The sequence below is a fragment of the Rousettus aegyptiacus genome, unplaced genomic scaffold (assembly GCF_014176215.1).
Source record: "Rousettus aegyptiacus isolate mRouAeg1 unplaced genomic scaffold, mRouAeg1.p scaffold_m13_p_1, whole genome shotgun sequence".
Taxonomy (NCBI): domain Eukaryota; kingdom Metazoa; phylum Chordata; class Mammalia; order Chiroptera; family Pteropodidae; genus Rousettus; species Rousettus aegyptiacus.
Genome location: NW_023416284.1, coordinates 24,034,958 through 24,058,506, shown reverse-complemented (window position 1 = coordinate 24,058,506; position 23,549 = coordinate 24,034,958). Strand labels below are relative to the sequence as shown.

Here is a 23,549-nt window from a genome sequence, read left to right as displayed (position 1 = left end):
AGTCCAGGGCCCACTTTGAGCAAGGAACCTGCACAGCTTAAGACACACTGCCCAGGGCCTTCACTGGGGTGGTTCTGCCTGTGAGAGGAAATCTTAGCCTGTCCTTAGCATGCAGCTTAATCCTTGAGGGAGGAAAATAAAAACTTTCCAGCCCCATAGAAGTATTGGGGGATAGCTGAGAGTGGAGAGCTTAGAGGATTGCTTGAGAAAAGCCACCTTGGAGGAGGCTTTGGGCACACAGAGCCATGGGTTAGGCAGCTGGGAGACAGCCAAGTAGTGGGGGACAAAGCTGGCTGCATTGTCTGAACTGAATGTCAAACAGTGGGGTGACCTCATGTCAGAGCACAAACAAAACATCACTCAGTGCAAAAATCTCTCAACACTGAGGGTTTTCTGTCCTCTTGAATGACCATTACTACTGGGGAGGCTTCAGGTCCTTGGAGATCTGCCATATGTGAGTGGCCATCAATGTGAATTTTTTTTTTTTTCCAGCAGCAAGCATCTAAAGTTGAGAAGGTGTTTTTTACCACTGCAGTACCAGTAGCCAGTAGCACAGGTATGTAATTCTGTGTTAACATCAAAAGAAAGTCAACTCTCTGGGCCCCACGAGGCACAGTTGCTTTGCCCCCATTTTTAAACTTTTAAAATCAAATTTGTCACATTGTATTTGTCACATTTATTTATTAGAGTATTTCATATTTTTCCAACTATGGAAGTTAGTGCACATACAACATAAATACTATGTTTAACATTCTTTGGTAATGGTTCCTTTTCTTTCAGATATAGCGTTTAAATGTAGCCAGAAAAAAGTTTGAATCACAGTTAATGCTAAAGAGGGCAGTCATTAATTCACTGGACTCTTTCCTAATTACAGTAATGAAGAAAATAGCATCTGGGTCAGAGACTATATAGAATAACTCCCACCCCCCACCCCCCACCCCTCAATTCTGTTTCATAGATTAAGAAACTGGAGCCCCGAACGATTAAATGACTCTCCCAAAGTCAGAATTCAGTTTATGGCAGAGCCAAAGCACAGGTTCTCTGGTCTCCTGACTCCCACTCTGTTCTCCTGCTTCTTGGTCTCTAGCTCTCTTCAGACACACACAGTTTGTCTGAATTCAGAGTGTATGTGCACGAAAGGCTGTTTATGTAAAAGGGCACCTACTGTGTGTCAGGGACTGGGGTTACAAAGACAAGCAAGATGTCCTAGAGGAGCTCAGAGCCTCTCGGGCAGGCGAAACTGAATAAGTCCTGTGCTGTGTGGAGAGAGGGGCTAGAGGAATACAGTAGCTCTGTTGCACAGTGCCAGGCAGCTGCCCTCTGCCCAGCCCTGGGTATAAGCTTGTTGGAAACCTGCCTGAGGCATCAGGAAAGGAGGAGAGTGAGCTGAGTCTTCAGAGATAAGAGTAAGTTCGCCAAAAGAACAGCTGAGTATGAGAATTTTAGGCGGAAGCACCCATAGGCTCAGAGGTAAGAAGAACATGTCAAGCAAAGGGAGGTATCCACTGTGGCTGGCATGGAGGATGCAGGATACAGTGGGGAGGATGGCTGGAGACAAGGCTGGAAATTTAGGATGAATCTACATGGCATGTGTGGTTTTCTAAGGAAGAAGAACTTTGTCTTGGAGAATGGCATCCACCCTCTCCATCATTCCTGCCTCCATGGCACTCAGCTCTCACCTAGTCTAGATCCCTCTGTGCCCTGCAGCCACTTGAAGAGCGGTCTCTCTCACCTCTCTCGCAGGGAGCTCTGTACAGCAGATTGGCCTCAGTGTTCCCGTGATCATCATCAAGCAAGAGGAGGCATGTCAGTGTCAGTGTGCATGCCGGGACTCTGCCAAGGAGCGGGCGGCTGGCAGGAAAAAGGGCTGTTCTTCCCCACCCCCTCCAGAGCCGAACCCCCAGCCTCCCGATGGGCCCAGCGTGAAGGTACCACCGCAGACTTTTCCCCCACCCTCTGTTCCCCTGTCATCATCATCTGCCATACCCTCTTCCTGTGAGCAGAGCAGAGAAGCAGAGACTCCTTCAGACCCTCAGACAGAAACGTTAAGTGCCATGGATGTTTCAGAGTTTCTATCCCTCCAGAGCCTGGACACGCCGTCCAATCTGATTCCCATTGAAGCACTACTGCAGGGGGAGGAGGAGCTGGGCCTGACCAGCTGCTTCTCCAAGTGAAAGGCCTGGATGTGTTCACCTCCAGAAAGAGAGGGCGAGCAGGAAGCATCAGGTGTGATGCCTACCATCATGGGGTCAGCAGTTTGAAGGATGAAGAAATCTACTGTTTGAAATCCTCACCTTTCAGATGTATTTTCTTTATTCATATCCCAGGAGCATCCATTCTAAGGAACTGATCTTCGGAAAAAAAAAAAAAAAAAAACCAACAACAAAAAAAACAAAACAAAAAAAAGCTAAGTTATAAATGAACTGTTTGGCTGCACTGTATGTCACTTTTGCTTATTGTCATGTGAACTTGGAAATTAAGGTTACTTGTATGCATAAAAATTCTAAATGAAAGGGTGTGGTTTCCATCAGTCTGATGCTGCCCATCACTTGCACTGGGGCCTTTGTGGTTTGGGCAGTAGAGTTCAGTGTGTTGAGTGTTGCTCCTCCCAGTGTGTCTTTTGAGTCTGAGGCTGAAACTTGCTCAGGCCAGACCCTCACTCCATCGGAGAGGGAAGTGGCAAAGACAGGTCAGACAGCTATGAGCCAGACAGGAATTGGGTGAGATGATTTTGTTGTTTGCGCTTGATATTGGTAGAGCTCAGAGTGACTGTGGCAGGTGTCATTGTGCAGCCAGCTGCAGCACAATTGGGCAGCTAAAAGCCTGGCCCAGGGCTGTGGGGATAATCTGGTTCTGGAGGGGCCCTGGGTGAGGCCCTGTTGACTCCTATCTATCAGCAACACGTGAGCAGAGCAGGCTATAGCAACATGATCAGTCTTTGCTTTTCCTGTTTTTTTTTTTTTTTTTTTTTTTTTTTGGTCTCAGTTGGTTGCCAGGGTTTGCAGATCACAGTGGATTTTTCTTGGGGAACATCCCCGTTTTGTCCTGGAATGGACATGTGGCTACATGGCCAGTTGCTGTTAATGTTCTGCCTTTGATGGTATTTTCTTCCTCAGAGCAGAAGAGCTGCATTTTGCTTATCAGTAGAAAGTGTGGTTTTAAAGGAGATCTTTTAAGGTGGTGTATAATTAGCAGGCCAGGTGTCCTGGTTCCAGATTCTAGCCGGGCTTTTGGTTGCCCCCTCCCATCTCCGCCTCTCACCCCTCTGGATTTTGCATACAGCCTAGTACAGTGCAAAGAAGGATGTGGCTTGTTCAGCTTAGTTATATGATTTCTAAACAAACAAACAAACAAAAAAACACACACAAAACGATGATCTTCTACTCAGGGTAAAACAATACAAAAAAAAAAAAATTCCCCTTCCACCAAAAAGCCTGAAATGTTGCAATAAGTTATCTCATTTGGAATGTTTAAGTTGTGTTATAGGAAAGAAGAATTGTATTTTGATTTGTGTATAGAATTATATCCATCTGTCTGCCTTTGGCTCTAAGTCATTGCCTCTAAACATAAAACATAAAATACAATCCACACTAAAATGGAAAGTTTCTCTCAGCTGGCTATATTATTGTTGTAGTCATGAATGCTCACTAAGCTCATTGAGCTCAGAAAACTAGGTATGGCCCAGGGTCCAGGCTAGGCCTCTGCCTCCCAAGAGCCCTTTACTGCCTTGAGCGAGGACCAGGGTTCCACAACACAGGGCTGCTCTTTGAACTCGATGTCAGGCAGAAAGCAGCCATAATTTTGCCTTCTTTTTTCACTTGCTAATGTAGAGAGATCTGCATTTGTCACTCTTCTGTTCTTCGAGCCATTACTCAGGGTCGGCGAGACAGTATCCAAAACAGATCATTTTGGGAGCCAGAGTCCCTGCCTTTAACAAGTTGATCAGGGACAGACTTGGACAAGAGGGCACTGGTGGTTAATGTTGTTACTGCCATCAGGAGAAATGGGCTTAGCAGCTGCTGGTTTCTCATTCTAGGAGATTAGGCAGGAGAATCAGTTTCTTTTTGGCCTTCTGCATTCCTCAAAAGGCTGGTGGGTTCTGGTGACCATTGACCTCAGCAGAAGTTGATAAGGCAGGAAGAATCTTCTGTTACCACAGTGGGTCAGTCTTTCTGGAAAATCAGCTGCTGAGTATGCAGAACCTTAGCTGTCTCTGGACCTTGCACCCATGGGGAGCTTTGAGGTAGGACCCTTGCTGTTTTCTCTGCAACTTCTGAGAGAGAGCAGCACAGTGGGATCCTAAAGATAGTTCATACTAGAGGGCAGGAATGACCTCTCACATACCTAGGGTCACCTGGGATTTGGCTCCCTGGGGGCTGAGGTGGGAAACAGGAGCCTAGGGAAAGCCAGTGGAAGCCTCCAGGTTTAAATATTGCTTCTTTTTGTTTAGCCAGGGCTGTAATCATGTTGGGCCTTCCCAAGTCAGTGGCTTTTCCACTCTCCAAAGATTGGGGGTGATGCTGAAGCATCTTAAAACAGTGTTTGAGCTGCCAAATTTTTCTGGTTGAAGTATCTGCCTTTTGAGGGTGACTTGAGATTACAAGGGGGACTATCAGACCCAATCACCTTTTGAAAAAATCAGGAGTGTGCTTAAAATGCTAGTGAGTGTTTGTGAAGAGCAGGTTTATTCCACAGGGTAGGTAGTCTTTCCTTCCTCCTCCAGTACTCTCCCTCCCCACCCCCTCAGTAAGCCTGGTCACTAATGCTGAGGACCTCGGAAGAAGAGGGCCACCGACTAAAGTGGAGCCAGAAAGCGCCTTCATGGAGAGTGCGGCTTCCCAAACCCGGAAATGAACCTAGGGCAATGTTAGGGAAGAAGGTCTGCAGACTTAACAGCAGGTAAAAATCAAACCTTTTATCTTCCCGTGGTAACCGTAACCATTTCACCCTGCAGATTTATACTTCCGGCTCCTTCTAGCATTTTTAGTTATGCCACCCCTTTACAGGGTGCTAGTCAGCAGCAGGAACTGGAGTTCACGGGCTCAGGAGGCAGTAGGAAACTGGCTGGCACCGCCAAACTGCCTTAGTGAATTTGGCCCTTCCCAGGCACGTGGGTGGAGCTCTGAGAGAAGCAGCCCTGCCTTTCCTGGCAGGGTCTTGCCAACCTCATGGGGGCATTACTAGTTTGGTGACAGGAGTTGGTGTCATTTATTGAATTCTCCCCCCATCCCTTTTAGAAGGAGATCATGGTACAAAGCCTAGGAGAGGCCTTAAGGTTTGAAGACCTCTCTGGGTAGAAGCAGGGGACTTCTCTTTACCACCTCTGGGAGAGTCAGGAGACTGGAGAGTTTTACCTTCAGGGTCAAGGCAGTGGATTGATGGGAATAATGGAGGGTGGGTGGATTTTCCTGAGAGATTTTGTATAATGCTGAATGTGTCCAGAGGGACGAGTTTGCAGAACCTCATATTGGTATATTAAAGAAATAATAAAAAAGCACTTTAGGTTATTTTATCTTTAACCCAATTGCTGCAATTTCTTTTGTGTGTGTGTGTATGTGTGTGTATATGTGTGTCTGTGTGTGTGTGCACACACAGACACAGATATATATACTTTCCACAAAGTTTTATTTTTTGCTCAGAATAAAAAGTTAAATTGAGGTGTGAAAAGAAAAGCACTTACCTTGGTGCAATATGTGTAGCTTGACGGTCATTGTCCCATGTGGCCCTGGCCTGGCGGCATTTTTCTGCTCCATCAGCCCTGTACCAGGAGGCTGTCTGTAGGGAAACACTATTATGCATTCTCAGCAACTAACTGCTCAATCTATGCAAGCCTTCCCTGTGTGCTCAAGGGTGCCCCCTCAGGCTCTCTGAAGAACTGCTGCGGGTCCTGTTTTCTGCTGACTGTTGAGGCCCTTTTTCATCACTTCTTGCACCCTTGCCATCTTTCCCTCCTTCACCATTACAAACTGATGCCTGAAAGGAAGGAACAGGTTGTTCCTAGGTAGAAACCTGGCACCTTCTAGACTTTTATATTTGTAATCATGTCCATTGTCCTTAAACACTGAGTCACTGAAACCATTGATTTGTGGAACTGCAACGGTATTGCTAGAGTTTACAATTTTCCGAAACCACCAATCAGAAATATGTTTGGGGAGATATGGGAGGCAGGGCAAAATGAGCCATTTCCATACTGCTCCCATAGTGCCCCGTTGGCTCTTTAAGCAAAAAGGCCTCCAGCCTTCATTAAATCCAGTATAAACAAAAATGTTAATTATCTGCTTTATCAACTTTTTCCTCCTCCCTTACCCCCCCCCCCATTCCCCTTCCCATCCCATTTTATCTTCATTCTCAGGCTGCTATACAAAAAAAAGTTTTAAAATATACTTCAGCCAAAGCAGAAAGATTTCCATAAATTCAATATGCAAATGGTTCTGCTGTGACATAGAATTGTCCATTCCCTAAAAACGGGGAGTGGGGGAGGCAGCAAAACTGAATTATGCATATTTCTGGTTGGTAATGTTTAGCCTGTTTCCTCTTAGATATTTTTGGATGAGAAAGGGTTCTGTGTTTCTTCTCATGCCCTTTGGGGAAGCTGATGATCACTGTTTGGGCATTTCCCACTTGTTACTCCTGTTCAGGAGAAGGCTTCTCAGTCTGCACTGAAAAATGCAAATTAAACTGGATCTTTATGTCAATGTATACATAGTACAAGCTTTTTTACTGGATGCACAGTTTAAAACCACACACTGCCCTTTTGGTGGTGTGCCTGCTGGGCCAAAAATTGGGTGATAATGTAGTGTCACTTTCTCAGCTCAATGCAGTTTCTACTTTTTCTTACGGGAAAATTTTTCATAAAACCTTTTTTCACCAAAACCCAGGGGTGTTTTTTGCAATGTCCTCGTTATCCTCTAGTGGTGCCAAGTCAGAGGCCTCTCTTGCCTGTCTCCCCTGTGTCCTCAGGTCTCCCCTAGGGCGCTGTTTGACTCAACAGTCTACATCCTTTTTAGTTTTTTGGAGAATGTCAGTGTGAGGGTCAGAGTTCAAGATGGCCGTTTCCTTTTCCTTTGAACTCCTAGTCTCTGTTTCGGGAAGGTGGCTGGAAACAGGTGTTTGCGGAATCTCTGGCTCAGATCTTCTGGCCAGGAACAGCAAGACCCAGGAGAGCCTTCTTTTTTGACATACACTAGTCATTGGCCGGAGGTCTCGGTGATCGTTATTTAAATCCCAAATTATTTTATTTGGATTATGTAAAAGCCTATCAAATTCATTTAAGTGTGAAACATGGGAACAATGGACTTCCACTGAGCGATATGAAAACGTTACAGGTTCAGTACTTCCAAAGGAAGAAACCTCCAAACCCAAAAAAGAGTAAATATGAATTTGTATTTTTGAAGAATGTGAAATAATGGTGTTTGCTTAATTGCTCATTTTGTATAAACTTAATGTTGTACTTTAAAATATCTGCTAAGAAGTGAAAATTTAACTTTTTGGAATTGAAAAAGCAATATTAAATACTAATGAAATCCTAATTAAATGCTTATTTAAATCTGGTAGTATCTGTGGCATTTCTTCCCAACCCTGCTCATTGTTGACAACTGTCAACCACTTTCCCCCTCCCTAGCCATCAGTCTTAAGAGAAGGGACAGAAAGGAAAGGTCGGTCACCAGGAGAGTCTGCAGGTTTCCTTTTTAATCAAGGCTCTGCTAAAAGTGTTTTGTGGGACTAGGTGCCCCCAAAGCATGAAATGGACATGTAACACCACCTGGATCCCCATAGCAGGCCAGACCACTCTGGCAAGCACTGCTGGTCTGCCCAAATCCGGATAATCAGACTGGGTATTCCTTGGCTACATTGCAAAACTCAGCCCTGCCTTCAGCCAGGATGAAGTGGGAGTGAACCCAGCTGTTAGCAGAGCTGCCACCCCAGGCTGAGAGCCAAGTTCCGGCTGCTGCCAGCGAAGACTGGCCCCTTTACTGAAGGGAGTTGTTCAGAGTCCAGCCACCAGCCCAGGGGAGAGAGAGAGCTCAGAGCGACCGCCTTGGGGATGGTCAGGGCTCCGCAGCTCCATCGCCAGCATCCTTTGGAAAGCCACCTCTGGCGGAGACAGCTGGCTGCGGGGGCGCTCCGGGTTTAGCTGAGACGTTCTGGTTGGAACAGAAAGGAAAAAAAGTGAGGCTGGGAGGAAAGGCCTTGGATTAGGCCCCGCAAGGATATGACCACTTGGCATGTGGAAAGCACTTAACTTTTTTCAGAGCCTCAAGCCCAAATGAAAGGGCAGGGGCGTGGGGGTGGGCGGTAAAGAAGTGGGGACACTTTCACCCTCTAGGGGAAGCTAGGACTTAGCAAATCTAGTTAGTGGGCAATCCCCACCTCCCAGGCCCAGCTCAGGGTGGGCACTGACCCCGCCACCAGCCGGCTCCGGGCGCCGGCGGCCAAGCTGTCGCAACATCTCCTCGCAGGCGGCGATGGTGTCCAGGAGCTGCCGCTGTCGCTGCTCCACCGCGTCCAGCAGCTGCTGGGCGCGCTCATCCCGGGGCGGCTGCGGGGGTGGCCTCCCGCCGAGCCCGAGCCCCAGCCCCGCCTTCCCACGGTCCACGCCGGCAGCCTCCCTGTCCGGAAGAGAGAGCAAGAGACAGAGAGACGATCAGGGCCGGCGCGGCGCAGGGTCCGAGCCCATTCCCCCCGCCCCGACGGGCCCCCTCTCACCCCCGTGACCAGTCTGAGCCCGGGCCCCATTCCATCTCCGCCTACGCGGCCCGACCACTGCCTCCCTTTCGGCCGCCCCCCCCCCTTCCCAGCGCCGCTCTAAGACTCGGTGAAGCTGCGCCCCGCCCCGTCCCCACCGGTCTCCTTCAATCCTCCTGGGGTTCGTGGTCCCTTTAAGTTGCCCGGCGCGGAGGTGTGGCCGAGCCTCCCGGACCGGAAGCTGGCTGGGCGCGTCACTTCCTCCCGGAAGCGGGCCAGGGCGGATGTCTCCCGCGCGTCCCTGCACGGGGCTGAGGGCCGCGGTGGCTGCCAGCTTGGGATTGAGCGAGGGGCCGGCGGGCTCCACCCGGAGCGGCCGCCTCCTGCGTCCTCCGAGCCCCACTCCGGCGGCTCCGGGGGCCCGGCTATTGCGGCTCCCGGGGAGAGGGTCCGTGCAGGCAGCAAGCCCGGAGCGCGTCGGTTGGACCGAGGCGCTGCGGGCTGCCGTGGCCGAGCTGCGCGCCGGCGCCGTGGTGGCCGTCCCCACCGATACGCTGTACGGCCTGGCCTGCTCGGCGAACTGCTCGGCGGCACTGGGCGCTGTGTACCGCCTCAAGGGCCGCAGCGAAGCCAAGCCGCTGGCCGTGTGCCTGGGCCGCGTGGCCGACGTCTACAGGTAAAGCCGCCCCGACCCGGCCCCGCTGGGGGCGGCACCGCGGGTGGGGCTTCCGGTGACAGGCTTGGGAGACTGAGGCGCAGGGAGCGGGAGGGGCTTGTCCAAGCTCACCCAGGAATCCGGAACTGGAAGTGTGTATTGAGCGCTTACTGTTTGCCAGGCCCTGAAGTAGATGCTCGGGCGCAGTGATGAACGAAGCAAGGTCCCTATTCTTCTGGCACTTTTGTGATAATGGGGGAACTCCCACGGTTTAAAATTTTAAAAAGGGAAAAAATACGGTAGTTTAATTAGTAGAGAATGCTTCGAAGAAAATAAAACACGGAGTATGATAGCGGTGCTTGCTGTTCTTGTAGCCTCGGAGACCAGAGGCATGTATGTGGGTTTTAGGACCCCCTTCTCTAGATCTGCCTGGAGTCTGGACTAGGACCCGCAGTGGCCCTTCATTGGATGGATTTGTGGTCCCTTTGTTTCCCCAGGTACTGCCACGTGAGAGTACCTGAGGGGCTCCTGAAAGACCTATTACCAGGACCAGTGACCCTGGTGATGGAACGCTCAGAAGAACTCAATAAGGACCTGAATCCCTTAACTCCTGTGAGTCAGATTTTCTCTTGTGTTCCCAGACTCCTGTCATCTGGCTTTCACCAGGATCCAGGCAAGACCCGTTCCTCACCCCTTCCAACATTTCCGATGATCCCCTTTTCCCTTCGCCTCATAGCTTGTAGGCATCCGCATTCCTGACCATGCCTTCATGCAGGAGTTGGCCCAGATGTTTGGGGGACCACTTGCTCTCACCAGTGCCAACCTCAGCTCCCATGCCAGTTCTCTGAATGTTGAGGTGAGTTACCCAATTATTCCTCCCAGCCCCAAACATCACCAGGCCGAACACAGTTTTCTCTGAACCACAGAGTTGATGGTTTGCTGGAATTACCTGGCAGGAGAGTCCAATTGTGGGAAATCTAGTTGGCAGGGAAATCCAAGTTAAATTTTGAAAGGGTTTTATTCAGAGCTAGAAAGGGAAGGGAGAGAATTGGCTTTTTCTTCCTATCTTTTTAGTAATAAACATTATAAGTATAAACATTTTTCCCTTTCGCGAGGGTAGTAGTGGTTGGAAAATACGGTTAGGTAGTAAGTCTTTGCAGCGGTGCTGTAAAGAAAGTTAAGGCTCTGAAAAGTTAAATCACTTGTCCCAGGGACTTGCCCCTCTTCTCTTACCTTTGCCATAAGCCAGGTCAAAGAAAGAATTATCCTAATTCTGTTTTAGTTGCATAACTTAGAACAAATGAGAACACACAGAAATTTAACTTATCCCACAGTTTTCTTCTTACTGAATTTAAATGTAGAACATAGTAAAGTGATGAGGTTTCCCAAGCCCAGACCTAATGAGTGAGTTCAGAAGCCTTGGAAAGGGAGCGCTCAGCATCCCTTCTTATTCTCAGACTTTTACTTGGTCCTGGTGGCCATACTTGAGGCACTGGGGAAGGATTGGTGAGAAGGGTAATTCTTACCTTTTCAGCAAGCAGTTGACCTATTCAACACAGTAACTGGTATTCATAATCCCTCATCCCACATTCCCAGGCCTAACTGTCATTGCAATGTCATCATAAGGGGTGGGAAGAATACTCTTCCCATAGCCCAGGGAGTGTTGATGGCACACACTTGCAGAGTCCACCCTTTTTTCCTCTCCCTACCCTGGTCCAGAGTTCCACTGAGATCTAGGATCAGAGTACCAGAGCTAGAAGGACCCTTAGAGACCACCTGGTCCAGTCCCCTTATTTTACAGTTCTAGATAAGTAATTTGAATGTGGTCACAGAGAGATTTGGATGTAGTGTCCTAGATGCTAATGCAGTGTCCTTAGCACAGCTGGCCTTAACTAGATGAGATTCCTTCCTCTGCTTAGAGGAAGATGCCTACTGTTTTCGAACTCTGCAGCCTTTGTTTTCCTTACGAACCCTCCCTGCAATATGACATCATTGCAGATGCAAGGTGTAGTGTCCATGCTCTTCCTCTCCCTCTTCTTAGGAGTTCCAGGACCTCTGGCCTCATTTGTCCTTGGTGATTGACGGGGGACCAATTGGGGATGGCCAGAGCCCTGAGTGTCGCCTAGGCTCAACTGTAGTTGACTTGTCTGTGCCTGGAAAGTTTGGCATCATCCGTCCAGGCTGGTGAGTCTCTTTCCTGTGGCATGGGGATAGAATTTGAGGGCGGTAGGAGATACAGAAAAGGCCTTGACAAAATAAAGGTGGTCACATTCTCTTGCTCTCATGGGGGTGAATGGCTTTGAAGAAGTGGTAGATAGAGTGGGATTGAGTTTGCTCTTAAACTAAGCTTGCTGTTTTTAGGATTCAAAAGGATTCATCAAGGGTTTAATGAACAGAGCATAGTAAGAGCAGAGTTTAGAGGTCCCTGTTCACCATACTCTGGTGGGTTCAGGGCTTTGTAAAGTCAAACTCTTAACTGTCCTCCATTTCCTCCTCAGTGCCCTGGAAAGTACTACGGCTGTCCTCCAACAGAAGTACGGGCTGCTCCCCTCACATGGATCCTGCTTGTGAAACTCAGGAGGAGGCAGGGCCCAGGGACTGGTGCTAGACACTATGTGTCTGTCCACTAGCAGCTGGCAGGGCCTCATTTGCAGAGGCCACTGGGGCTGCAGTGTCACTAGTCTGACCCTTTAAGGCAGTATGTCTGAACAGTGTAAACCAGGCCCCAGGAGCTGCTGGTTTAGTCTCACACCTCGGGAGGTTGGGGCGGGGGGGGGGGGCAGTTATAGTTATTACCTGTAATTTCACATATCAGCTAAAAGCTGAATAGAGACTTTAAAAACATTCCTAGGATGCTGTTATTCTATTGAGTTTCTTCTCTTTTTTTTTTTTTTTGATTGTTGAAATCCAATTTAAATAACAGATTTGGAACCTAGTGAGAGCCTCCTCTCTGGTAGGTAGTGCCATTTAATGTCCAAATGAGCTAGAGCACCAGCTGATGCTGTTTAAAAGTCTCAAGTGACCAAAGTCATGAGTTTCTGAACCAGGTTAAGATAAAGATTGTAGAGCCACAGGCCAGTGTTGCCTCTGAACCAGAGGCTGCTGTGTGGCATGCTGTAATTGCCTGGTAGAGAGTCATTGTTTTGGTCTAATGATAGGAAGTCAGCTCAATTGGCAGGGTGAGGTCCAAATTAAAGCATATTAGAAAATCTTTACTATTTCTTTCAACTAGTGACTTTTCTTATTCATAAAATAAATTATAATTATTTGTACCTATAATGCCTTTATTTAAATCCAGTATCTATTCAGCAGCCTTTACCTGTATTCATATGTATACCAAGGTTAAACATAATTATCTTTGGACATTTGAACTTTGTTTTTCTTTACTAAAGAATAATGCTGCTATTAAACATGTTTGTAAATGGTTTATTTTTCTTTGAATTATTTCCTTAGAGTAGGATTACTAGGTCAAAGTGTATGAACATTTTTATGGCTCTTGATACAGATTAGCCTTAAGAACTGAATCAGGTTGCATTGCAATCAGCAACATGTGAGAATTGCTGCCCCTGTTGCCTAGGGCATTGCCATACTTATAGTGTCTTTCAGATTATGTATTTGTGAAATGGGGCCTCAGTGTTACTTCCTTCTGTAAATTACTACAAACAAGTCACTATCCAGCCCTTTTCACCTATAGTGCCTGCTTTGTTTTCCCTAGCTAAGTCACAAGTAAGGTGACCAGGCCTACCCCATCCATCAGTGGGGTTTAGTATCAGTTACCTAACTGCAGGTGGGAGTCCTTTGGTACCCAGTAGGGCCCACTCTCTCCCTTCCACCCTTGCACACCAGTTCCCAGAATTGGGATTCAGTCTTGAGCCCGTAAACTAAGTACGGGCTCAAAACTGTGGTTTCCAACACAGATTTTCAAGTAGATCCTAAGAAACGTGCCAAGAAGATATTCCAGGGCCTGCTTTGAGGGTCTCTGCAATTAGCATGTTAGTTTATTTATAAAGAAGCAGTGGTTTGTTAAATATTCCCTCTAGAAATCCTGTTTAAACTACTAATTTCTTAAGCAAATTCAACTCTTTACTGTGCTAACATTAGCTATCCCAAACATCAATTTGTCAAGATCTGAAGGGTCAGAATTTGTGAAGTATTGAAGGGCAAAGGAATGCTTACTTGAGAATACCATGTCATTTAATTAATACAAATCACAGTAGCACTGAAAATGGCCCTTGTGAATGGGCCTCATTCAGGTTAGGCAGCTAAAGGGAGGGGGATGTCCTAATCCTCTCCCTGGAGCTAAATGTTCATCTGGGAAAACAGGCTCTGGAGCACAGAGGTATTTTCTTAAAGGAACCAGAACTGAACTCCCAGCACTGGGTAAAATTGCAAGAAGGAAAAACCTATAGCTGTGCTCCAGCACTAGCTACAAGGCCACATCAAATAAGGGAAGCTGGGTCCTGTGAGCAAGCACCAGGAAGACAAGAACTATTCCTGGTCATTTGCATCCAGCACCCCGCACATAGTAAGGTGCTCTGTTTGTGTTGAATGACTATGTGAATGTTCAGGATTATTTCCTGAAAATTGGGTTAGGAATCTATTGGGAAAGGCTTAAACATAGAATTTCCCTTTTAGAAAGTCTCAAATATGGTTTCCTAACTTGGAGAACTCCAAGACAAGGTAGGAAGGAGGCCTGAAGAGATGACGCAGGCTGGCAGAAGGGAGCAGGGTGCATGCTAGCCCAGAACCCTGACACCTTTCTAAGAGTAGTGACTTGTCAACTCCACTACACCACACCAACCTACTGAGTTCAAAGCTAAAAGGGATTATTTTAAGGTGTTCTAACAGGGTGTAGAGCTGCCCTGGGCTAATTCCAGTCACCTGCCCAGCCTCTATGGTTCCCTCTCTGGAACACTGCCTAGTTTCCTGTCACTGCAGAACACCTGAGCACCACTTGCCTGAGGAACATGGACCCAGGCTTGAAGGCCCACCCAGAAGCACCCAGCTGCTGACTTGAAGATGAGCAAGTGCCTACAACCTCAGCTGAGCCCCACACGGTGATCTTCCAGTGAGGCGGGGACATCGGCACCATGCCCGTTTGCAGGCCCCTCACATCAGCCACTGCTCCTTCTCTTTGATGAAGTGCTCTGCCCAGCGGCGAGTCAGCTCCAGGTACAGGCTGGGCTGATGAGGCAGGTAGTCCAAATACAGACGAGTTGGTGTCTTCTTGGGAATCGCCTTCTCAATCTGGGTACCTTCATGCCACTCATTGAAAGAGGTGATGGAGACGATCTCAGGCCTCACTGTCAGGGCTGCCTGCAGGGCTGTCTCATAGTACTTGCCATTGACCCTGTTCCGTGTATTGTGGTTGTTCCAGGGCCGGATGCTGGTGTCAATGTAGCCAGGCCCCACACTGGGAATGAACATGAGGTTATTGGCATCGCAAAAGTTCTTCACAGCTTTCCAGTTTTGATGGGAGGAGCCGAAGGAGAAACCATTGGAGGCAAAGTAGGTATACATGCCATCAAATCCAGCAGTCAGGATGTCGTGGGTGTGGCCCTCTTCCACCAGCAGTGCTATGAAGACCCCATCATAGGGGGTGTTGCGGATTGAATGGGGACCATTTGGTGTCAGGAGGTGGGCCCAGGCCTCAGGGGATGTCAGGTATGAGTCATAGATATAAAAGAGTGGGAGGCTCTTACCCATGCTGTTCTTATAGCGGTAAAATGCACCATGGGAGCCATACCTGAGGAACAGGAAAAAGGAGACCCTGAGTTGGCAGCCTAGGCTGGGAGAAGCCAGCACAGCCGTAGGACCAGCCATGGATGAGAACTTCCCTGATGCCAGAGCACAGTTTTAGATTCAGCCAGCCTGCACAGTTGGAGTCATCATGCCTCTAAGCAAGAACCTAGTTCCCTCCCTCCTCTCCCCAGCTTTGTCATTCCTTTACTCAAATCTCTGCCGTAGGTTTAGCCACTCCTATCTTTCATCTGGACTACTGTAACAGCCATGTAACGTCTCCAGGCTCCCACTTCTACCTCCCTATAATCCATTCTGTTTTTAAAGTGTAAATCAGAACTGATTGCTCCTTGCCAAGACCTGCAAGGCCTCACCTTGCTCAAGCCCTGCTCACTTCCACTCTTTTTTTTTTTTTAATTATTTTTTATTATTATTTATGCCTATAGCACCTGGTCTTCCTAGGTGGTCTCCCATCCAAGTACTAACCAGGCCCAACCCTGCTTAGCTTCCGAGATCAGATATCGGGCTTGTTCAGGGTGGCATGGCCGTAGACCATGAACCATGGCTCTACTGAGGTGTGAACCCAGGACCTTCTGCATGTAAAGCAGACATACTAACTGCTACACTATGGAACCATGTCCTCACCTCCACTCTTGCTGTTTATCCCATCTTTCTCTATACTCCAGCTATACTGGCCTTGCTATTCTGCTGTCAAGCTTGTCCCATCTTATGGCCTTTGGATCTGACAACCCTCTGCCTGGAGTTTTCTGCCTGCCCCAGATCTTTGCAGAGCCAACTCCTCAGTTAAGTATTTGTTCACATGTTATCTCCTCAGAGAGCTCACTTGATCACCCATTCTAAAGTATTTTTTAGACACACTCTAACACAATACCATCCTTTTTTCTTTATTATTACTTTTTCATAGTATGTATCACTATTTGATTTTCCACGTGTAACTACTGTCTACTCTGCACCTCCAACAAACACACCAGAATGTAAACTTAGCTAGTCCTACCCATTACTGTGCAACTGGAGCTTAGGAAAGTACCTAGACACCTACAGGCACTCAATACATATTTTTTGATTGAATGAATGATACATGCAAGCACTGTACAAGCCATTTTCACATATGTTAACTCATGTAACTTTCATAAGACTCAAGTTAAGAGGCTTGCCTCTACTCACAGATTGAGGCTGCAGAACCAGAATTCAAACCCAGGTTGCTGACTCCAAGCCCAGTACTCTCTTCCTATAAAATAGCTGCTGTGGACAAGGCATTCTGCCCTTGTGCTTCTTGACCTGCTCATCCAAGCCATCTAGCCATACTTGTATTTGATCCCCAACAAAATCCAGGCCCCAGAGCAGCCTTACGTGTCAATGATGTACTTGATGTTGTCATGCAGAGTGACGTCATCCCGGCCCTTGTAGGGTTGGATGTGGAAGGCCACCTGCCACAAATGAGATACTGGTCAGGTGAATCTGTCCAGGGGTCACAACCTACAAGGCTCATGCTCCAGCCTTAGCCAGGAGGAGAGGCTGAGTTCAGGAGAGGGTCTAGCAATGAGGGGCAAGAAGTTCGCCCACCTACCACAGCTAGGCATTCTGAGAATCAATCTGATGGGCTGTTGCTTGGTGGCTAACAGGTTTCTGCTTATGTGCCAGCTCTAAGTGATCAGCACTAGCTGCCTGAACTATGGGAAAGAAGTATACTGAAGCTTTATTAATGGGAAAATATGCTATGATCTATTAAACATATTGGTGATGGGCTCAGGGACAGGAGTGGGGATCCACTCTGTTGTTTTTCTTCCTTTGCTACAGGAGAGGGGAATGACCCACCTGATTACATTTGAGGGAAATAACTGGACATCCTTAGCCCAGCTGCATCATTCCTCTTGAAAGTGAGCCTGCCTGTCAAAACACATGTGAGCTCTGCTCCTTGAGGCCCAGAATTGCCTCCCACTAGGGAGCTGAGGCTGAAGCTGTTTGTGCGCCTATTCGGCTCTCGGCTGCTCTCTATCCAGGGTCAGGGTCTTGAACCTAACTTCTATTATTGTGATATTTAGTCTCTGATTTCTCCTATATTTAGTTTTTTGAACTTTCTTTTTCAGAATTGAAGAAAATAAGAGTGACATAGGCACTATTTATTAGAACCCCACCCCCAACACCACACTTGCTATGTATTTGCCATACCTGAGCAAGTGCCATGAACTTCAGTAGAGGCACTATCCCTGTGGGCAGAAGAGGGGAAATCTCCAGAATGGGCCAGAGAGAACTTTAGCTCTTCTTGAGGACTCACCTGGATATTATACTGATGGGCAGTGTCCAGAATGGCGGGCACAAGGTCATCTGAAGGTTCCCCGTTATCATCAGCCATGCCAGGTGGATACCAGGACAGGACCAAGACACCTGAGACACAGCACAGAAGCTACTTTAGAGACACATAATATCCCCACAACAGAGATTCGTTTCCTCACAAACCATCTCCAACTGCAAAATGGTTTCTGAATGAAACCGAGAGCGAGGCTCCTGCCAGGTTCTCTTCCTGCAGATAAGATTCCAGAGCCTCGCGCCCCGGAGCTGTCCATGCCCGCGGTGCTGAAGCAAGCCGCTGGCGGAACCTTAACGCACCAGCCCTGGAAAGAGGCTGAGAAAAGCCCGGGTAGGAGCCAGGCTTCCGCTGACATTAGCAAGTAGTAGAACAAAGGGAAGTTGGTGGACGATGCCACACCCACTCATCCAGAAGCCACAGTCCTGTCTCTGGAGGAGAGAAGCACTTACAAGGTCCCTCAGGGAGAAAAGCCCCGAACGGAGATTATCTTATTCTTCCCATAGGAAACAGCATTTGTCTCGACTGAGTCTCTAGACTAAAATCCTGAGGGGTAGACTCTGTTATTTATCTGTGAATACTTCCATTATTTCTGGCATTCAATTTTTTCCCTCGCCAATTGTTTCCAGATAAATTGAAATGTATCGTAAAATCCAGCAGAATTCAGTGACAAAATCTGAAACAAGTGAGCCTTCTACCCCAGGCTGCTTACAAAAGAGGCTCCCAGGGACTTCTTTTCAAGCAGGGTACTTGATGAAAACCTCCTGGACCCCCTCCTGCAAACAGAGCAGGGTCCATCATGTAATGTGGGTAAACGTTCCTTCCAGCAGCCAGCAAAAGCAGGAAGAGCTGCTGCTTTACTCTGGACCCGTTGTGAAAGCAGAGACCATCCTAGGTGCTAATCCTTTGAATCTCAGACTCCTGCGGGGCCAAGATACCCAGACTTCATTTACCCAAACCTGGAAGCCCAATAGGCATGATGACTCTGCCTCCCTCTCCTCGCTGTCCCTACCTGGGACAAATCTGGCGCAGACGCTTTCCACTGGCCTTCCCAACAGCTCCGCCCTATGAAGGGGCTCTGGAATTGTGGGGGGTCGGAAGGCAAGGTGGGTGAGTCTAAATACTAGAAAGTGGAGCGGTGCCTCATGAGGAGCGCAGAACGAGAGTAGAAGGGAAAGGGTAAGAAGCCAGGGTGAGTGAAGCCAAAAAGGCCCGGTGACTGGACCATCGGGAGTTGGGGTAAGAAGAAGAAGGGCGAGGCTGGGGGACAGGGCCGCCTAGGAGTGAGGGGAACTTACCGATGGCGGCTTCCTTGAGCTGGGTCATGTGCTCCCGCAGCACATCAGGGTCCCGGGAGCTGTAGGGCCCCAGCTCCGGGTAGAAGCTGGAGCCTAAGTCGTCGGGGGGACTGTGGCGGCCCCGGGGATAGCTGGCCGAGATCTTGGGGTCCCAGTGCGGCACCATGACGTGGTCCCAGTGAATGTAGTGGCCCTCGCGTCGCGGGCTCCCGTACCATGAGTAGTAGAAGGCGTGCAGGTCTGAGTAAACACGCAGACTCTGCCCGGGAGCGGGCTCGGCCTCCGCGGGGACTAGCCCCGGGGGGCTGCCTGGGCCTGCGGTGTGGGGTGGAGGTGGCGGCGGCGGCGGCGCGGCGGGGGCGGCCGGCGCCCGAGCGGGGGGTGCGGGGGCCCCCTCCGGGCGTCTCTCAAAGGGCGCCAGCTCCAGGCCTGGGCCCAGAGCCGGGAGTCCGTCGGGAGCCTTGAGCGTGCGCAGGCCCATGAGGGTGCCGAAAGCGAAGAGCAGCACCAGGAACAGCGCGATGCAGGCGCGGCGCCGCCGCCGGGCCATGGCGGCCGCCGCGCTCCTCGCGTCCTGCCCCGCTACCTCCCCGCGCGCGGCGCCATGGCCGCCCGCCCGGCTCCCGCGCACCGCGTAGCCCGCGCGCGTCCCAGGGAGACGGCGACGCCGGGCGCCGGGCGCGGCGTGGGCGGCTCCCCGCCTCTCCCCCGCAGTGCGGGCGGGCCCAGCACACAGAGAATGCAGGCGGCGCAGACCAAATGGTCGCGAGCCGAGGGGGAGTGGACGCGGAGGAGACGGAGCAGTGGCCAAACTGCGAGTTCCCGGGCCAAAGGCGCAGAGGCCGAAGTCAAGAGACCTGGCCCGCGGAGGATTTGTCGCCTTTGAGAGGGCCAGCGGGTTGGAGGCGCCCGGCGGGCGAAATGAATGCCCTCCTTCTGCAGGCCGAGAGAAGGTCCGTCCTGGCGGCGGCGCCGGAGGGTATGGGAGCAGAGGGCAGTGTGGGGGAGAAAACGAGTGTCTATGGCTCTGTATTGACTTCACCAATCCTCAATCCCTCCTGGTCTCAGTGACTTCCCTTCTTTCCCTCAGACCCCCCCCCCCCGCAACCCTTGGACCCCCTCACACACACACACACACACCCCAGGCAGTCTGAAGCCTGCTGAAGGAGGCATCAGGAAAACCCAGGAGTTACACATCACACACTGGCTAGAACACCGAAGGACAAAGGACGAGGGAGATTGTGACTTGCTCAAGGTCGCATGGACCCAGGCTAAACCCAAGGGTCAGGACTAGCTCGACAGAGCTCTTGTCACTGCTCAGACTACCTGGGTCTCAGGCATCTTGTCCTGAGCCATCCAGTTTGTCCTTGGACAACCTCCTAGAATCAGTGAAGACTAAATGAGAGGGCGACTGATTATAAAGCACCTTTTACGGTGCCTGACAAAATTAGCACTCAATGCACGTTTGCTGTTCTTTCTAGACGCTGAGCTCCAGGGGGTCGTATTTACTCTTAGATTCAGAGAACTGAGAGACTAGCTCTCAGTTCCCAGGGTTATTTGTTGAACCAGACTCTGGTGTGATATTCTATAGACAATGATAAGTTTTTCCTCACCATTAATCAAGTTTCTACTCTGCGTTATTCGTTATTTCATTCATTCAGAAAATAGTTTTGTTCATTGTTTGCCTCCTTCACATGATGGCAGCAACTTGATTTCATCAGCTGCTCTGCAGTGTCTAAAACAGGGCTTGGCATAATAGTGGGCACCTGATTTTTATTTCTTAAGTAAATGAATTGTAGGCAACTCAGGAGAGGAGGAGCAAGGCTGGGGAATGTGGGTAGGTCTGGAGCCCAGGAAATGATTTTGAGAGAATTCATAGTAATAAGTATGAATTAAATAGGATGCTTTCAGCTCCAAGTAGCAGACGCCTGATTCAAACTGGCTTATACAATGTGGAAATGCATCATCTTATAATGCAGGATGTCCAAATGGTAGGGCAGAGTGTGTAGATTCCCTAGGTCAACACCATTATTAGGAACTTGAGATGCTTCTTTCTCACTGCTCTGCTGTCCCCACCATTGACTTTATACTAAAGCTGGCTCCCTCACATCACAAAAATGACTGCTATGGGGCAGTTGAGGCTGTGTGCTTCCTTTTCCCATCTAATAGGCAACAGTAAGATTGAGTTCTCTTCCCCCAAAGTCCTAAGCAAGCATCTCCTAGAATCTCATTTATCTAATCTGGTTTAGGCCAGTTCATCCAATGAGAAAAAGAATAAGGATGGAACTCTCAGGAAAACCACCATTTATGGGTTGGGCAGAGGAAGGAGAGCATGTGGAAGAAATTGAGAATCACCAGAGAGGAAGTAAGAGAATTGGGAGAGGGTGATGATGGTTTTAGATAACCAGTGGGAAGGATTCCCCAGCTCTCAGTCATTTCACTATTTCTGAAAATGCCCTGCCACATAATGGTGGCCCCCACTGGCCATGCCTGGGGTCCTTGACACAACCACCCACAATGCTTTGATCCAGGGCTAAACTGTGACTCAAGATGAACCAATAATAGTACCTTGTTTCCTATTGTATCAATCAAGGACACTGACCCAAGGGTCATCAATTATAATCCTTCTCTGGGATTTTTCTCTCTGGTGCTGAGGATAGATTCAGTCTTTATAAATGTAAAGCCATTAGAGAAGGAATAAGGGACAGAGAGGAGCTTCGTAGCATTAGAGATGCTGATTTCATTTTTCCTTGAGGCCTGATTTCAGTGTAAAACAAATAATCTTCTAGTAAGTTACCCTTTTATTCTAAGCAAGACGAACTTGTGGAGCAGAGATTGAGTAAGGGACTTGGGAGCAGGGAGGTCATTTGGGAGGTAATCCTAGGAAGCAAGAGTGAGGAATTAAGGAGAATGAGACAAAAAAGAAAAGCCAAACTATTGGTGTATTATGGAGGTTGCTGCTATATAGATAATGGGGCCTTGGTTCCACCAAGATGTCTGAGCAGTGTACAAATGCCTCCCAGAATTGAGGTGTGAGGCTAAAGCCTCCCCCACTGGTTGAGCATTTTTCTCTAGGGCTCTTAACTTCCTCATACTTCTGGTCTCCTTTGTGTCAAGTAGGCTCCCATGATATCAGAGAAGATCCTGAGGCAGGCATAAAGACAGGAAGACACATTGTATGTTTGACGTGGGATGCAGCTAGTAAGAGGTATATCTAGGCTTGCACAAAACTGTCCATCCTAACTGTGCTGTCATAATAAATTACTACAAAATTAGCAGCTTAAAACAGCACAAAAATGTGTTATCTCACAGTTTTTTTGAGTCAAAAGTCTGGGCACAGTATGGCTCAGCTGGTTATTTGTCTAGTCTCAGAGGACCCAATCGAAGTGTCGGCAGGACTGTGCTCCTTTAGGGAGGCTTTAGGAATTAATTCATATAGCATATCACCGGCAGAATTCAATTCTATGTAATTGCAGGGCAGAGGTCTTCATTTACATACTGGCTGTCAGTTGGGTGCCTTTCTCATCTTCTAGAGGCTGCCTACATTTTTTGGCTTGTGGCCGCCTTCTTCCATCTTCAAAGGCAACAACATCAGGTCTATTCTTTCTCACACTTTGAATCTCTGACTTCCTCTTTTGCTTCATCTCTCCTACCTTCTTCTACTTTTAAGAGCACCTGTGATATATTAGGTCCAGGTGGATACTCAAGGAGAATTTCTCTATCTTAAGGTCACTTGACTTATAACCTTAATGCTATCTGCAAAGTCCCTTAACAGCAGTTACTAAATTCATGTTTGAATGAATAAGAGGATAGAAACTTGGGGACGGGGACATCTTTAGAATTCTACATATTACAGAAGCTATTGTTGAAATCAAAGAGGGTCAAGGGGGTGTGATGCATGACTTTAAAGGTGTCTGCTATACCCACTTCATCAGTTAGAATATGTCCAAGAGCAAATAAGAAGGGCAATAGCTAAATATGGCTTAAAGCAATGCTTCTCAGACTCCAATGAGCATATCAATCCCTTAGGGATTTTGTTAAAATGCAGACTCTGATTCAGTTGGTCAAGAGTGAGGCCTGAGATTTTGCATTTGTAATAAGATCTCAGGTGATGCTGATTCTCATGCTCAGACCACATTTTAGGACTTAAAATATGGTGGGCTTATTATTCCACATTCTGAGGAATCTTCAGATAGGCTGGTTTTAGGGGTGGTTAATCCAGTAGGCATCAGCTCATGTTGTCTATGGTTTCTTTGTCCTACCCCTCATGGTTGAAAAAGGATGGAGCAGTTCTAGGGATCACATTCCCACATGATAATATCTAGAAGCAGAAGAAATGGCTGTTTTTTAAAGAGTAAGATAAACTCTTCTAGACTATCTCAGCTGACTTATCATCATTTCTCGTTGGTCAGAATTGTGTCATGTGCTCACACTTAAGCCAATCCCTTGCCAAGGCCATTCAGGGAAGGGTGAATAAAATCATAAGGGAAGAAATGGGAGTTGGGTAAACAGCCAAGGGTGTCTCTCACATCTGCCCACAGTCTATTTCTTACTTCTTTTTCACTATGTTGTGAGGGCCACCCTTTCCCCACTGTGGCAGGAGATGGCAAATTTACTCTGCAGAAAAGTGGAATAAGAGCCTCCTCATTCAGAGGTACCAGGCAACAGCAGAGGTAAAGATAAGATGCCATGTCGAAACCCAGGGGACTAAATAAAAGTATGCATAATGCGTGGTAAGTCCAGCCATTAGAAAGCTTCCTTACAAGCAGAAGTCTGAGTGACTCCTCTCTTGAGAAAAAAAAAAAAAAATCTTGAAAAAAATCCTATACATACTGAAGTCAGTTCA

At 48.3% G+C, this 23,549-nt stretch overlaps 4 protein-coding genes and 1 pseudogene across 8 annotated transcripts in view; 2 read left to right on the top strand and 3 right to left on the bottom strand.

Moving 5' to 3' along the window:
- MTF1 (metal regulatory transcription factor 1) overlaps positions 1 to 6,699 on the top strand; it is a 37,768-nt gene extending 31,069 nt beyond the window's left edge. For 2 of the 3 annotated variants that reach the window (XM_016157384.2, XM_016157382.2), the window contains 2 exons: positions 493 to 556; positions 1,744 to 6,699. In XM_016157384.2, the coding sequence (XP_016012870.1) occupies positions 493 to 556; positions 1,744 to 2,174 (495 nt within the window). In that variant the 3' untranslated portion in view covers positions 2,175 to 6,699. The remainder of the gene's footprint in view (positions 1 to 492; positions 557 to 1,743) is intronic. The other variant, XM_016157383.2, reaches the window with a different exon arrangement.
- A 968-nt stretch (positions 6,700 to 7,667) lies between these two features.
- On the bottom strand, positions 7,668 to 9,358 carry CUNH1orf122 (chromosome unknown C1orf122 homolog). 2 transcript variants are annotated; one of them, XM_016157389.2, is made up of 3 exons: positions 8,707 to 9,358; positions 8,402 to 8,609; positions 7,668 to 8,144 (listed from the first exon to the last, which is right to left on the bottom strand). In XM_016157389.2, exons 1-3 carry the CDS (start codon positions 8,739 to 8,741, stop codon positions 8,049 to 8,051), a joined length of 339 nt encoding a protein of 112 aa, XP_016012875.1. In that variant the 5' UTR covers positions 8,742 to 9,358; the 3' UTR covers positions 7,668 to 8,048. The 2 variants fall into 2 exon arrangements, with proteins under 2 accessions (XP_016012875.1, XP_016012876.1); XM_016157390.2 differs by having other exon boundaries at positions 8,844 to 9,358.
- On the top strand, positions 8,949 to 12,767 carry YRDC (yrdC N6-threonylcarbamoyltransferase domain containing). Its single transcript, XM_016157387.2, has 5 exons — positions 8,949 to 9,361; positions 9,838 to 9,952; positions 10,077 to 10,196; positions 11,382 to 11,524; positions 11,839 to 12,767. The coding sequence occupies exons 1-5, from the start codon at positions 8,970 to 8,972 to the stop codon at positions 11,909 to 11,911; spliced, it is 843 nt and encodes a 280-aa protein (XP_016012873.2). The 5' UTR covers positions 8,949 to 8,969; the 3' UTR covers positions 11,912 to 12,767.
- On the bottom strand, positions 12,221 to 19,350 carry MANEAL (mannosidase endo-alpha like). 2 transcript variants are annotated; one of them, XM_016157385.2, is made up of 4 exons: positions 18,704 to 19,350; positions 17,376 to 17,485; positions 16,451 to 16,527; positions 12,221 to 15,086 (listed from the first exon to the last, which is right to left on the bottom strand). In XM_016157385.2, the coding sequence occupies exons 1-4, from the start codon at positions 19,251 to 19,253 to the stop codon at positions 14,450 to 14,452; spliced, it is 1,374 nt and encodes a 457-aa protein (XP_016012871.1). In that variant the 5' UTR covers positions 19,254 to 19,350; the 3' UTR covers positions 12,221 to 14,449. The 2 variants fall into 2 exon arrangements, with proteins under 2 accessions (XP_016012871.1, XP_036087881.1); XM_036231988.1 differs by lacking the exon at positions 16,451 to 16,527 and having other exon boundaries at positions 18,704 to 18,841.
- Positions 15,517 to 15,632, bottom strand: LOC118606557 (annotated as a pseudogene).
- Positions 19,351 to 23,549: the final 4,199 nt, after the last annotated feature.

Bases quoted from the DNA above. Each gene is read 5' to 3' on its own strand.
- CUNH1orf122 (XM_016157389.2), bottom strand. From the start codon at position 8,741: ATGGAATGGGGCCCGGGCTCAGACTGGTCACGGGG. The intron at 8,610-8,706 runs GTGAGAGGGGGC...TCTTCCGGACAG, and splicing joins GGCTCAGACTGGTCACGGGG to GGAGGCTGCCGGCGTGGACC. The intron at 8,145-8,401 runs GTCAGTGCCCAC...TGTTCCAACCAG, and splicing joins CGGAGCCGGCTGGTGGCGGG to AACGTCTCAGCTAAACCCGG.
- YRDC (XM_016157387.2), top strand. From the start codon at position 8,970: ATGTCTCCCGCGCGTCCCTGCACGGGGCTGAGGGCCGCGGTGGCTGCC. The intron at 9,362-9,837 runs GTAAAGCCGCCC...TTGTTTCCCCAG, and splicing joins CGCGTGGCCGACGTCTACAG to GTACTGCCACGTGAGAGTAC. The intron at 10,197-11,381 runs GTGAGTTACCCA...CCCTCTTCTTAG, and splicing joins CCAGTTCTCTGAATGTTGAG to GAGTTCCAGGACCTCTGGCC.
- MANEAL (XM_016157385.2), bottom strand. From the start codon at position 19,253: ATGGCCCGGCGGCGGCGCCGCGCCTGCATCGCGCTGTTCCTGGTGCTG. The intron at 17,486-18,703 runs GTAAGTTCCCCT...GCTGTGTCTCAG, and splicing joins GCTCAAGGAAGCCGCCATCG to GTGTCTTGGTCCTGTCCTGG. The intron at 16,528-17,375 runs GTGAGTCCTCAA...CATTTGTGGCAG, and splicing joins CCCATCAGTATAATATCCAG to GTGGCCTTCCACATCCAACC.